Raw genomic sequence first — 11185 nt, 5'->3', positions numbered from 1 at the left:
TGTTCTATGGTGCTGCAGTGTTTTGAACAGAGGAGCTGCAGCGCGCCCTCATATAATCATATATCGGCTGTTATAAATGCCAATGCAGATATATCTGCAATTAGCTTATATTGGCCGATAATATCTGCAAAATGATAAATCGGTCAGGCTCTACACACAAGTGAGGCATTTCACCACTGAAAAATACTTTAACACAAAAAGTGATTTGGTTCAAAATATTGTGTTGCCCAATGGCACTGTCACGTAAACCTCCTTTCCTTCTTTCCTCAGACACACCTTCTGGCAATATCGTAAGGAGAACCCTCAGACCAGAGTAGGTGAGCCTCCTCCTGATGGCCTCCCTGGCTTTAACAGCGGCGTCATATTATTGGACCTCGGTGCAATGAGGGCTTCGGCTCTCTACAACCAACTGTTGGAGCCTAGAAATGTGGCCAAACTAGCAGACCAGTATCGCTTCAGGGGGCACCTAGGTGACCAGGACTTCTTCACCATGATCGGCATGGAGCATCCTGAACTGTTTCATTCCCTGGCCTGTGGGTGGAACCGGCAGCTGTGCACCTGGTGGAGGGACCACGGATATGGAGATGTGTTTCAATTGTATTATCACTGTAGTGGACCCGTCTATATTTACCATGGGAACTGTAACTCCCCTATACCAGATGACTAATGTGTGTACTGGACTGATGCTGGAAACTGAAAAGGAGTCTTATCACATCTACAATATAGTTGGAGGGAGGATGGCAGTTTCCTTCCTTCCTTCTTGAACACTGTACTACCTATGTAGTCACAGACTCCTGCCCCCTGCTGGTCAAGGGGCTACTGAAGGGGGGAGAAGCTGCAATAGTGGGGCATATTTCTTCAGGTACCCAGATGATGGAAAAGAAGAAAACTGATCAATGGAGTTCAATTTCATCAACAAATCCATTAATTTGAAGGTAGTAGAAATACGCTGTTGACTTTCCAAAGTAATCCACCAGGAACGTGTTCTCATCTGTGTAATTGGCCAACACAGCGACTTGCTGGATGATGTACCTTTACATTGGGGTAATAGATCAACTTTTTTGCAGGTGCCCTCTGTGTGGCAAACCTAGCTGCATCAGCGTTGATCTCATTCAAACAAAGGGGAATATTGTCAGAATGAATGAGGCCATCATTCATTGTTGATGTCACTGTCAAGTAATTTACTTTTCATTTGCTTATATATTCATTGATTTCAATAAATGTTAGTATTCGTTTTGAGGAGTATCTAAAAGATCACTATCCATTACACAAAGTGGAATAAGCGACTTTTTTTGAGTTGGTAATTCACAGGGAAATCATATGGCTAAGAAATGTTGCCTGCAATGAGTTTTATAGGGTCAGCAAAATATGTTAATTGGCATCTATGAACAGAACTTCCCTCCCTCTGCTCACTCTGTCTCCAGCGCCTCAAGTTTTCCATCAGTGACCCAAATTCACTCTGCGTCGCCGTAACTACCTTCAACACCACAACAGGTGAGGCTAATCTGGTGCCATTTACATCCCTTGTAGAAGAAAGGGAGGGGTTTGTTTACCACAAGTGCACTGCCATCTTTACTGAGCCACGTGGGCGCTGGGCAAAACACACTGTCACAGTTCCTTTCAAACATCTTTCTGTAGGTAGGAAGACGGGGGAAGAAAATCACATTAGAGGGTGGAGGAGGCATCTGGGAGATAGTGGTTAACAGTGATGGCACTGATAGCTATTGTTCGCGCCCCGCATTTGCAGTTTAGCTGAGGCCAAACACAAACCCACATCAGCCAAACACACACGTCTAGAAGGAGCGGAGCAGCCGGGAACGTGACTGCAGACGCTGACCCAGTTTTGAGTTTTCTTGCCGTGCTCACTAAACTGACAGTCGGATTCAAAGAAATGTCAACGCTCAATATTCATCAGTCAGGAAATTGTCTGAGGTGATGCGCACTTTAACACGCACGTATATACGGTGAGAGTGAAGCAGCTGAATGCCATGCACCATCAGCGGAGTCACAGAAAGGCTACTGAAGACGCTTGAGAATAAACATTATGCCAAATCAATACGCTTCCCTTGAATTCACCCTGGCACTGATCAATATTCTCTCTACCTCTTTCAGAACAATACTGTTTAGTCTCAATAGATCCAAATTGTTAGCAAGAAGAACCATTGAATCACAGTAAACACTGAAAGAATACTTCCATTCTCTGTTATTGCTTGCACTTTACAACTTCAAAACACATGCTTTATCATCAAGGGTTTTGTTGACTAGACGATGGTTAGATTTATTTTACTGCGTTTATTATTATTGGTTCCTTGTTTTTAAAGAGCATACCAATGACTTTGTACATTTTAGCCCATTAACTTTACTTTCATATTTGTCATTTTTGATTGATGTCCTATTCTTTAGGCTGCAATTTTCTTTCAGTCCTTTATTAAAATTGCAAAGACTAAACGTTGCTTGAGACTGGTAATCCATCACAGTGAGAATTGTTTTCCTTTTTGTCAGTACATTATTATGTAGTATTGCAGATGCAAGTGGTACATTTCAGTATTCTTCATAGTGGTGCATTATCACAGAAAGGATAATTATCTGCTGAACAACATTGCATCTGTAACTATGTTGAAAAATCTTATCCAGAAATAAAAACAGTATGCAGACATGGACACTGTGAAAAAGACTGATGAATCTGATCATTCCTTCTATAAAAATGCCAACGTTTTACGCAGTTAGAGTGAGTTACCCCTGCTCACAACTACATTACTTTGACATGACAAAACAATCAAATGCAATACATTGTTCAACGTGATGGTAGGCCTGGGCGAAAAATCGATTGAATGAATTAATTCGAATTTTTGTTGCGGGCGATTTAAAAAATAAGTAAATCGAGTTTTTGTGTAATAGCACATTTTTGGCTCCCCGGGGTTTCCGTAGTGTTCGTTTCCCATAGCGACAACATCATACACTAAACAGCAACAGCAAGCGACAAAATGGCTACCGGTGAGAGCGGGAAGTTTGTTCCCAAGAAAGGAATAAAGTCATCTGTTGTTTGGAACTGGTATGGGTTTGCTGCGACAGATGTGGAACAACAGACACCACGCTGCAACATTTGCCTAAAGCCTATCGCAGTGAAAGGCAGCAGCACCACAAACCTATTCCAACACCTGAAACAGAGACATCCAGCCGAATATGAAAAATGCCAGTCTCTCCGCGATGAACAAAGCCGCACTGACCAACAAACCTTATTGCTTTCCTTAAGTAGGGGGGGAAATCGGAAAAAATCGTAAATTGAATTAAAGTAAATAAAATCGGAGATTTTATTTTTAGGCCATATCGCCCAGCCCTACGTGATGGGTTTATCTCTAAAATATATTTTAAAGTTTCTGCAAGTTAAAAGATCTGAAACTATTGACTCTGTGAAAGAGGAATCTAAACATGATCTAAACATTTACATGTTGCTCTGGTTGGCATATTGAAAATTTTGGCACTAAAACATGCAAATCCAACAGTATCATCCTTTAAAATAAATCCTTTTTGTGCTTTGTCAAATATTTATCGCTGAACTGACGGTATATACTGTAGATCCACAGTATATACCGTCAGTTTTGGTAACACTTAATCTTTCCAGTCCGTAATCTGCCACTGCTATCCTAATGATAGTTGCTGTGAAGTTTCCAGTGTAATCTGTTACTAATAATAGGGAAAATCCTTGAAAGAACTACTCTATTTATATCAAGGTAAATATTCATTCGTTGTTCATTTATCATTTGAAACTTTATTCTTTATATATGTAAATTGTATTATTGCCTGTAGATAAAATTTCCCATTTTGTCCAGCTGATTTGTTGTGCACTTACTAAAAGACTATCTGGGTTAGGCTAGCAGTTATTATTCATACGTTTTCCCTCTTAGTATGAAATTACATACCTGCAGTTCTTTCCAGGAATCTCCTTTTGAAATTATTAGGAAATGATACACCTGTAAAATAAAACATTACCCCTGTGTTTATGTCTAACTTTTACCCCTTTCAACATGTGTATAACAAATGACATTGTAAATAGCTGGAGATCCAAGATGGTGTATAGTGAAAATGATCTGGTTTAACTTGATAAATGTTATAAAGGTAGTAACCCACGTTTACCCGCCAACAGTAGACACTTCCGAGTCGGTTGCTTCAAAGAGGTAAATGACTGTTATGTGTCAGTAAATTGAATGTGCATCATTTTAAAGGGCTAATAGATGTTTGCAAACAAGTGTATAATAGATGTTCCATATTTGACTTAGAATCTCCTTGACAGATTAGAAAGCTGCTGTGTTCAGTGTTAAAGCTGTCATGTTTGACCTCTCATTGATGAGCCTCCTGTGAGACAAAAATACAAATAAGTTCCCATTTTGTGTTAACTGTTTGTCTACATTATTTCTGAAATGATTCTGTGTTCGGCTTCCCTAAATAAATTATATGATAACTTTACTCTTTTTGATGGTGTTACCATTGTATGGCTCTTGTTTTTTTGTTATTGAAAAGCTCACGTGGCGAAGGGAGAGCTGACAACACTCAACTAAGGGTGAGAATGAGGTGGAAAAAACAAATGTATGTAATGGTGTGCCATCACAGATCTCATTATACGAACCTATGTTCCTGTTTGTCTGCTACAAGCTAGACACCTATTTCTGTCACTCAAATTTGCAAACACAGGCAGCTAACACTCCATAGACAGAAAAACAACATCTGTCAGCCTTGACCCCCAAATGTGCTGACATTAAAATACCACAATTTAAACCTGACACTAAAATGTATCTTGTGTCAAGGTATGCTGGAATTTAATGATATTTTCTTTGTCAACAATAAAATCCAATATTGTTCTTTAGGGAAAAAAGAGAAGTCTGGAGCTGTAATGATTCACATGTCCTTGCAGATTCATGCATTTCTTTTTTTAAGAATTTTATCTTACAGCAAATAATGTGCCTCTGCAGATGCATTAAACAACTAAAATGGTTTGGTTTTTAGTCATTGTGAAATTACACACATGCATATGCCCACTTTCAGAGTTATCCGTGACTGCATAGATATTTATATTATTTTAGCACCGGTAAACAAGCAACAGTGTTTCAACTGTTCATCCCATATTGCAAAAACAGACTAACACTTTGAAGTTTCAGTGCCTGGCCTTGTATCACAGCTCCTACAGTGATGAAATTATATTAGTTTGGGCATAATAACCCTGGGCTATGTAGCCTATTAGTGTGATGTGATTTCTAAAATCCCTGAGCCTGGATTCATCGACAAAAACAAGCCCATTTACCTTCAGGGTGAGCAGCAGAAACAGCAGGCTGGTATGGATTTGATACGGCAGCAGCATTAATGCCTTTATCCAACAAACACAAAGAGTTCAATCTAGAGCTTAGTGAGACTCTGTGTTTCTGTGCAGCTGTGTTTACTGCAGATTGACAGTGAAGTGAAGACAAATGCTCTGCAGAATCGATTGCTGCTGTAATGGCTAATCATAGATGAATCACTAAATCACAAGGGTAACGGTAACGTTAGCATTTCACGTAAACCATGATTGCTAGTTGAGATGAAGGCTAGCAAAGTAAGGTACAATTCTTAGCTGTAATGTAACGTGCGTTGTAATTGGTTTATTTAAATAATTTAATATGGTAAAAAATAAAAAGGTTTTAACACCTTAGCTGTGGCTTTTCACACAACTTCCACAATCCTCTTAACATGGTCAGGAAGAACTATTCTGTACATCACCTTCAAAAAGCAATGTGGCATCAGCACCTGTTTTAAGTTTGTTTTGTCTTTCTTTGTCAGTTCAGCTGTCACAAACCCCAAGGTATTGAGTCATACACCAGTCACAGCTCACCTTCATGGGTACCTGCCCCCCCCCCCCCCGTGTTGTAATTGTTCTCTGACTGGTTAGTCCATGAGTTTGGGTCGTACAGTGGTATGAATAAAACAGCTGATGCCGGTACAGGCAGGGTGCCAAGCAAAAGTATTTATTTTCCAATCACTCGATGGACTAATCAGTAGAATAATCAACAATAATCTGTAGCAACCCTAGCTATCACTTTTTATTCAAAATTCAAACATTGGTTAGTTAATAGTTAATAGAAAAAAGTTAATAGTTAAAAGTTAATATTTGAACTGTAATGACCTGTTTGAATTCAAAATGTAGTCTCCAAGCCCAACAGACCGTTTGAAGAAGCAGAGAGCTTGACATAATGATTGTCCTATTGCCCTACATGTGAACTAAGCTAGTAATGTTATGTTGTTTGCTATGAAAATGGAGGACACTAGCCAGCAAAGCCGTCCTAAGCAGACGATCACAACACCAAAGAATCTGAGAAGGTGTGTGGAAAGTATTAGGGGTTCTACACTGCAGGTGGCGAAGCAGTTGTCTTACTCTACAAAGAAAACTAATATTCCTCTAGCCTCTGCCAGTTAGAAGCTGGAAATATATTTTATTCTAAATTGATTTTCAATTTGTTTCTGAAAGTGTCTTGCTATTTACATATTGGAATTTTTACATAGTTAGCACGGACAACATTTACATTCTTGAACTTTCTTTATCTTGTAATGTAAAAGATATTTCCCTTTATCTAACTTACTCGTTGGCTGTGACTGTTCTGTCTTAAAATTTGACACCCCTGAACTTAGCTAATCTACTTGCTATGTTGCAATTTATAGTAATGATGACAGTATTTTTGCTGACAAAAAACAGGTGTTACACAATGTAATCAAGGCATTTAAAAAATGTTCAACAACAAAAAAAATACTGACCACTAAATTTCAGTGCAATTACAGTTATGATGTTTGCAAATTATTTTACTTTTGTCAATTTGAAATAGCACTACTCAAATTTGTTACCCTTAATTTTTTTATTTGACTTGTTTAATGATGGAGTGGCTTTTGGAGCCCTGGCTTTGAAGGCACTCCTTCTGACACCCACACATTCAGTATATCAAATCTTTTTTTATTTTGGCAGTGTAAGGTTTTTTTGCCTCTTGTGCCGTCACACAGAGTAACAGCCTGACGTATTACAAAAACAGAAAGATCCTGCTCCTGACATATGTTTGTATTAGTATAATAAATCAATGTCTGCTTATTTCAGTCACTTCTTCGCTCAGTGTTCACACCAACCGTTTTTAATTTAAAAAAACATGATAACGTACAATGACACATTAAACATAAACTGTTTGCTTATGCAGCTGCTTTGGCAGAAAGAGGAAACTAATTGAAATTCCACAGACTTTGCTGGCGGTCAGTCCAATTTGAACATTCAGACCATGTCAAATCCAAAATATATTGCCTTCTCTGCTTCTGAGACACATTTACCTGACAGGAGCTCTGCATGATATGTGTGACAATGTGAGAACAACTAAATGTTTGCACGTGTTAATGTGTGTGTGTGTGTGTGTGTGTGAGAGAGAGAGAGAGAGAGATCCAATGGAAGAAATGTAGGCCAGTATATTCCTGGGAGCTCCTCCACCCTCCCTTTCTCTCTCTCTCTCTCTCTCTCTCACTCACTCCCATCTCTCTATGTATCTCTCCTCCCACCACAACCCACTCCCCCAGGTTGTGGGCAGTCTGCCCAATCAGAATGAGAACAATGAGAGACCTTGATCACCATCCATCGCTCATTTCTCTGTTTGAGTTAGTGGTTGTTCTGCCCTCTACTTTCCTCTCTCTTACTGTCTATATTTATAATGTTTTGGAACTGAAAATAAGTCCAGGGACATTTTGTGTGCAAGTATTTTGGTTGCTGCTTTGCCGCTTTGGGTTTGATTAATATCAGTTGTGTGTATTCATTACAGGCATATTTAGACTAGCTTTGCTCAAAGACAGGAAGAAGGGGAAACAGCTAGCCTACTAGCCTTGGAACTGATATTGATATGTTCATCTTATCTTTTCTAAAGGTCCTTTCACGTTTGAACACATTTATAATCCATAACTAATTTTGTTTTTAATTTAAAAATATGATTTACACACATAAACCTCTCACACTAAGGCCTTGCTCATCTGCCAGACCCAATCAGTTCATTTTAGAAAGTCTGGACAGCAAAAAACTACATGAAATCCAGAGGCTGTTCAATTAATGTAATTTTATAATCCAACGATTAAGAAAACTAGATAATCGAGATAAAATGATTATTGTGCCGCATTCTGTTTCGCAATAATGCTTGTTTTGTCTTGTGTTTTAAACCAAGGGCACCCCTTTCCTTTACAGCAGTGGCTCTTTCCCCTCCCTAAAAGCCCAAACTCCCTCTCAGCGTGTTTAGTTCAGCTCGAGCCAAGCTTTAAATGTGAGGAGTAGGGTCTTAAACTTTATTTCAGTATTGCACAGGGAGCCATTCAAATTTGATAAGTGTAGGTGTGGTATGTTCCAATGATTTGGTGAAGCTCAGGATTCTTGCACCAGAGTCCTGGACCAGTTGGAGTCGACTGATGAGTTTGGTGGGGATACCAGTGAGGAGAGCATTTGCAGCAGTCTAGACAGGAAGTGTCAAAGGCATGTTATCCAGGGTGACACCGAGGCTTTTTACTTTGGATGACAGAGTGACCGGTAAACCATCAATATTGATAATGAGGTTTTGCGAGTTTAGAGAGTGTGGATTTGGAGCCAATAAGAATGATCTCTGTCTTGTAGCTCTTGAAGGCAGCCTTCAAGACATCAGGAGCTGGATGACCATGAACCTCCTCCAACTAAACAACTGTCTGCACAGTCTGTGAGTCATTTCAGCTGTTTTCTTTGCCCCACTCTGATGCAGAAATACATTTGATTATCATACTGCATTACTCAATATTGAAATAAATCCATGTCAGAAACACTTTCAAGTTTCAAGTAAAGAAGCCTATTTAATGTCTGTTATAACACTAAGCAGTGACGTGGAAATTGGATTCATTTTAAGACATGTTGCTATTGTTATTATTCTAATGTGCTTCATCAGGATGATTGAATAAAATATTGATTTATTGATTAGACATGTTTTTGATATTTATTTTGGATAAATTGGTATGTTAATCGAGTAATAGGCAACATTTTTTCCTTTAAAATACACAAAATTAGTAGTTAGATTAATCGACTAATCGAAAAAATAATCATTAGATTAATTGATTTGAAAAATAATCACTTAATCACTTAATGCATGTGTATCAGCAAACCTTGATAACATCTTTACTTGCTGAGCATTTACCTTGGGCTGCCAAAATTCCTGCCACTTTTCTGTTTAAAACATGTTTGTTTATTTTTGTGTATTTTTTACATTGTGTGCTGTATTGAGCACTGACAAATGAGTTGCCACAACACCACCACTGTCTTTTACCAATGCCTCTGACTCATCTTCACCTCACAGTGAATATACACGAAGATGTTTCATTCAGGGGACTACCATGAAAGCTGCTGAACTCAACAATGGCCAATCTCAAGGTGAGTGTCAGCAATGAGAAACAATGAATGCTGCTGCTCATACATAAAAACATTCTCTTTTTCTCTCTGTCCATTTCTGTTTCTAATCATGCTCCCATCTTCACACTCAAAGTTATGCACATGCATAACCAGACACAAATTAACACGCACACACACACACACACACACACACACACACACACTACCATCTGTTGTCTTGAGAGATTGCTATGTTTTCTGTGTCAGAACAGCTGTAACTTATAAACAAGAGGGAAGATTATGATGGCAGCAGAGGGTCGTTTTGTGAATCACCAGCAGATGAAACATCAGCCAAAATGGCACAGCTCGAAATTGGGCCACTGACTGTCATTATAATTTGTGGGGCTCATAATATAGAACCATAAGTAAATAAAAGGTCTGAATCATTTGTTTGATTTTAAAATGTATCTTACGTACACTGATTTGATGCTGACATTCACTGACCGCAACAGTAGAATCACCTGAAATCTGTGAAGAATCTGTGCCAAGCATAAAATGGTGCAAGGTTTGTCATTAGATGAAACAATACTGTTGACAGAGAAGTCAACATTAATAATATTGTCAGATATTGGTCTTTTATTGTGGCAAGCCTAAGACACACCTGTGCAATACCCATGCTCTCTGATAAGGATCTTTATATGCCACACCTGTGAGGTGGATGGATTATCTCGGCAAAGGTGCTCACTAACACAGATTTGGACAGATTTGTGAACAATATTTGAGAGAAATAGGCCTTTTGTGTACATAGAGAAAGTCTTAGATCTTTGAGTTCAGCTCATGATGAATGGGGGCAAAAACAAAAGTTCTGCGTTTATAATTTTATTTACTGATAAACTATTATATTTCTGTGAATTTACACTTTTGTCTGCATTATTCTCCACTTGTTGATTGTTCAGCTTGCCAATCCCCTGTGAAGCTGCACTAGCCAGAGATGGGGACTCGAGTTAGAAACTCGGACTCGAGTGCAACTTAAGTCGCACACACAGTGACTTCAGAATCAACTTGAGACTCGTCCTCAAAAGACTTCAGACTCGACTCGGACTCGAGGTACGGGACTCGTGAACAATGTTTAATTTTTAGAACACGTCTGATGAGCTTCCCTCCCTCCGTTACCTATAACCTGCCTACGTAACATCTGCTGTGCGCGGCCGCAACAAACACCGGCAGCTGCTGTGCCATTTATCATAAACTTTGGCTTTAAAACTTCATACAACAAAGAAGCGCTGAACGCAAATATGTGGTGAGTGAACATGTTTAGCTCAGCATTGGCCATCTAACGTTAGCTTGCTTCTTGCTTCAGCTATGAGCTACGGGAGGTTTACTGTGACTGTCGTTTGTTATGAAAAGATGAACAAGTGTTTGTTTACTTGCCAAACTTGCGGTGGTCGGTTAACGTAATCATTTACGTCTCGCTGGCTGCCATCACGTTAATTATTGCCGTTGGCTGGAAAGAGGTTACAGGTTTATTGTTGATCATGTAACGTTACAGTTTCATTTAGTTATAGCCTAACATTACACTGGTTTGAGAGTCTGCAGCGTGTGTTGACTTATAGTAGTTTAAGCTGTCATTGATTGCATTGCACATTATGGTTGTGCTCTGTAAGTTAAAAACAGGTTACAGTTTATTGTTTTGAAAGTCTAGGGGATGTGTTGACTTATAGCAGTTTATAAGCTGTCATTAATTGTAGACGCATTGTACATAACTTACATACTGTAAGTTAAAAACAGACAGATTTATTGTTG

The 11185-nt window shown here is 38.9% G+C and overlaps 1 protein-coding gene and 1 long non-coding RNA gene across 2 annotated transcripts; both read left to right on the top strand.

Annotated features, from left to right (window-relative positions):
• Positions 1–262: 262 nt before the first annotated feature.
• On the top strand, positions 263–2660 carry LOC119915313 (xyloside xylosyltransferase 1-like; the record flags this gene model as incomplete). The annotated part of the gene is made up of 1 exon (XM_038734855.1): positions 263–2660. A coding segment is annotated over one exon (405 nt), but the record flags the coding sequence as incomplete, so codon positions are not given.
• A 5656-nt stretch (positions 2661–8316) lies between these two features.
• Positions 8317–9422, top strand: LOC119915314. The gene is made up of 3 exons (XR_005446935.1): positions 8317–8560; positions 8645–8723; positions 9351–9422. It is a non-coding gene; the product is annotated as an uncharacterized LOC119915314 (long non-coding RNA).
• Positions 9423–11185: the final 1763 nt, after the last annotated feature.

Source organism: Micropterus salmoides, unplaced genomic scaffold (genome assembly GCF_014851395.1).
Source record: "Micropterus salmoides isolate LMB-PRFRI ecotype aquatic unplaced genomic scaffold, ASM1485139v1 Ms_hic_scaffold_2056, whole genome shotgun sequence".
NCBI lineage: Eukaryota > Metazoa > Chordata > Actinopteri > Centrarchiformes > Centrarchidae > Micropterus > Micropterus salmoides.
This window is presented reverse-complemented; position numbering and strand designations above follow the sequence as displayed.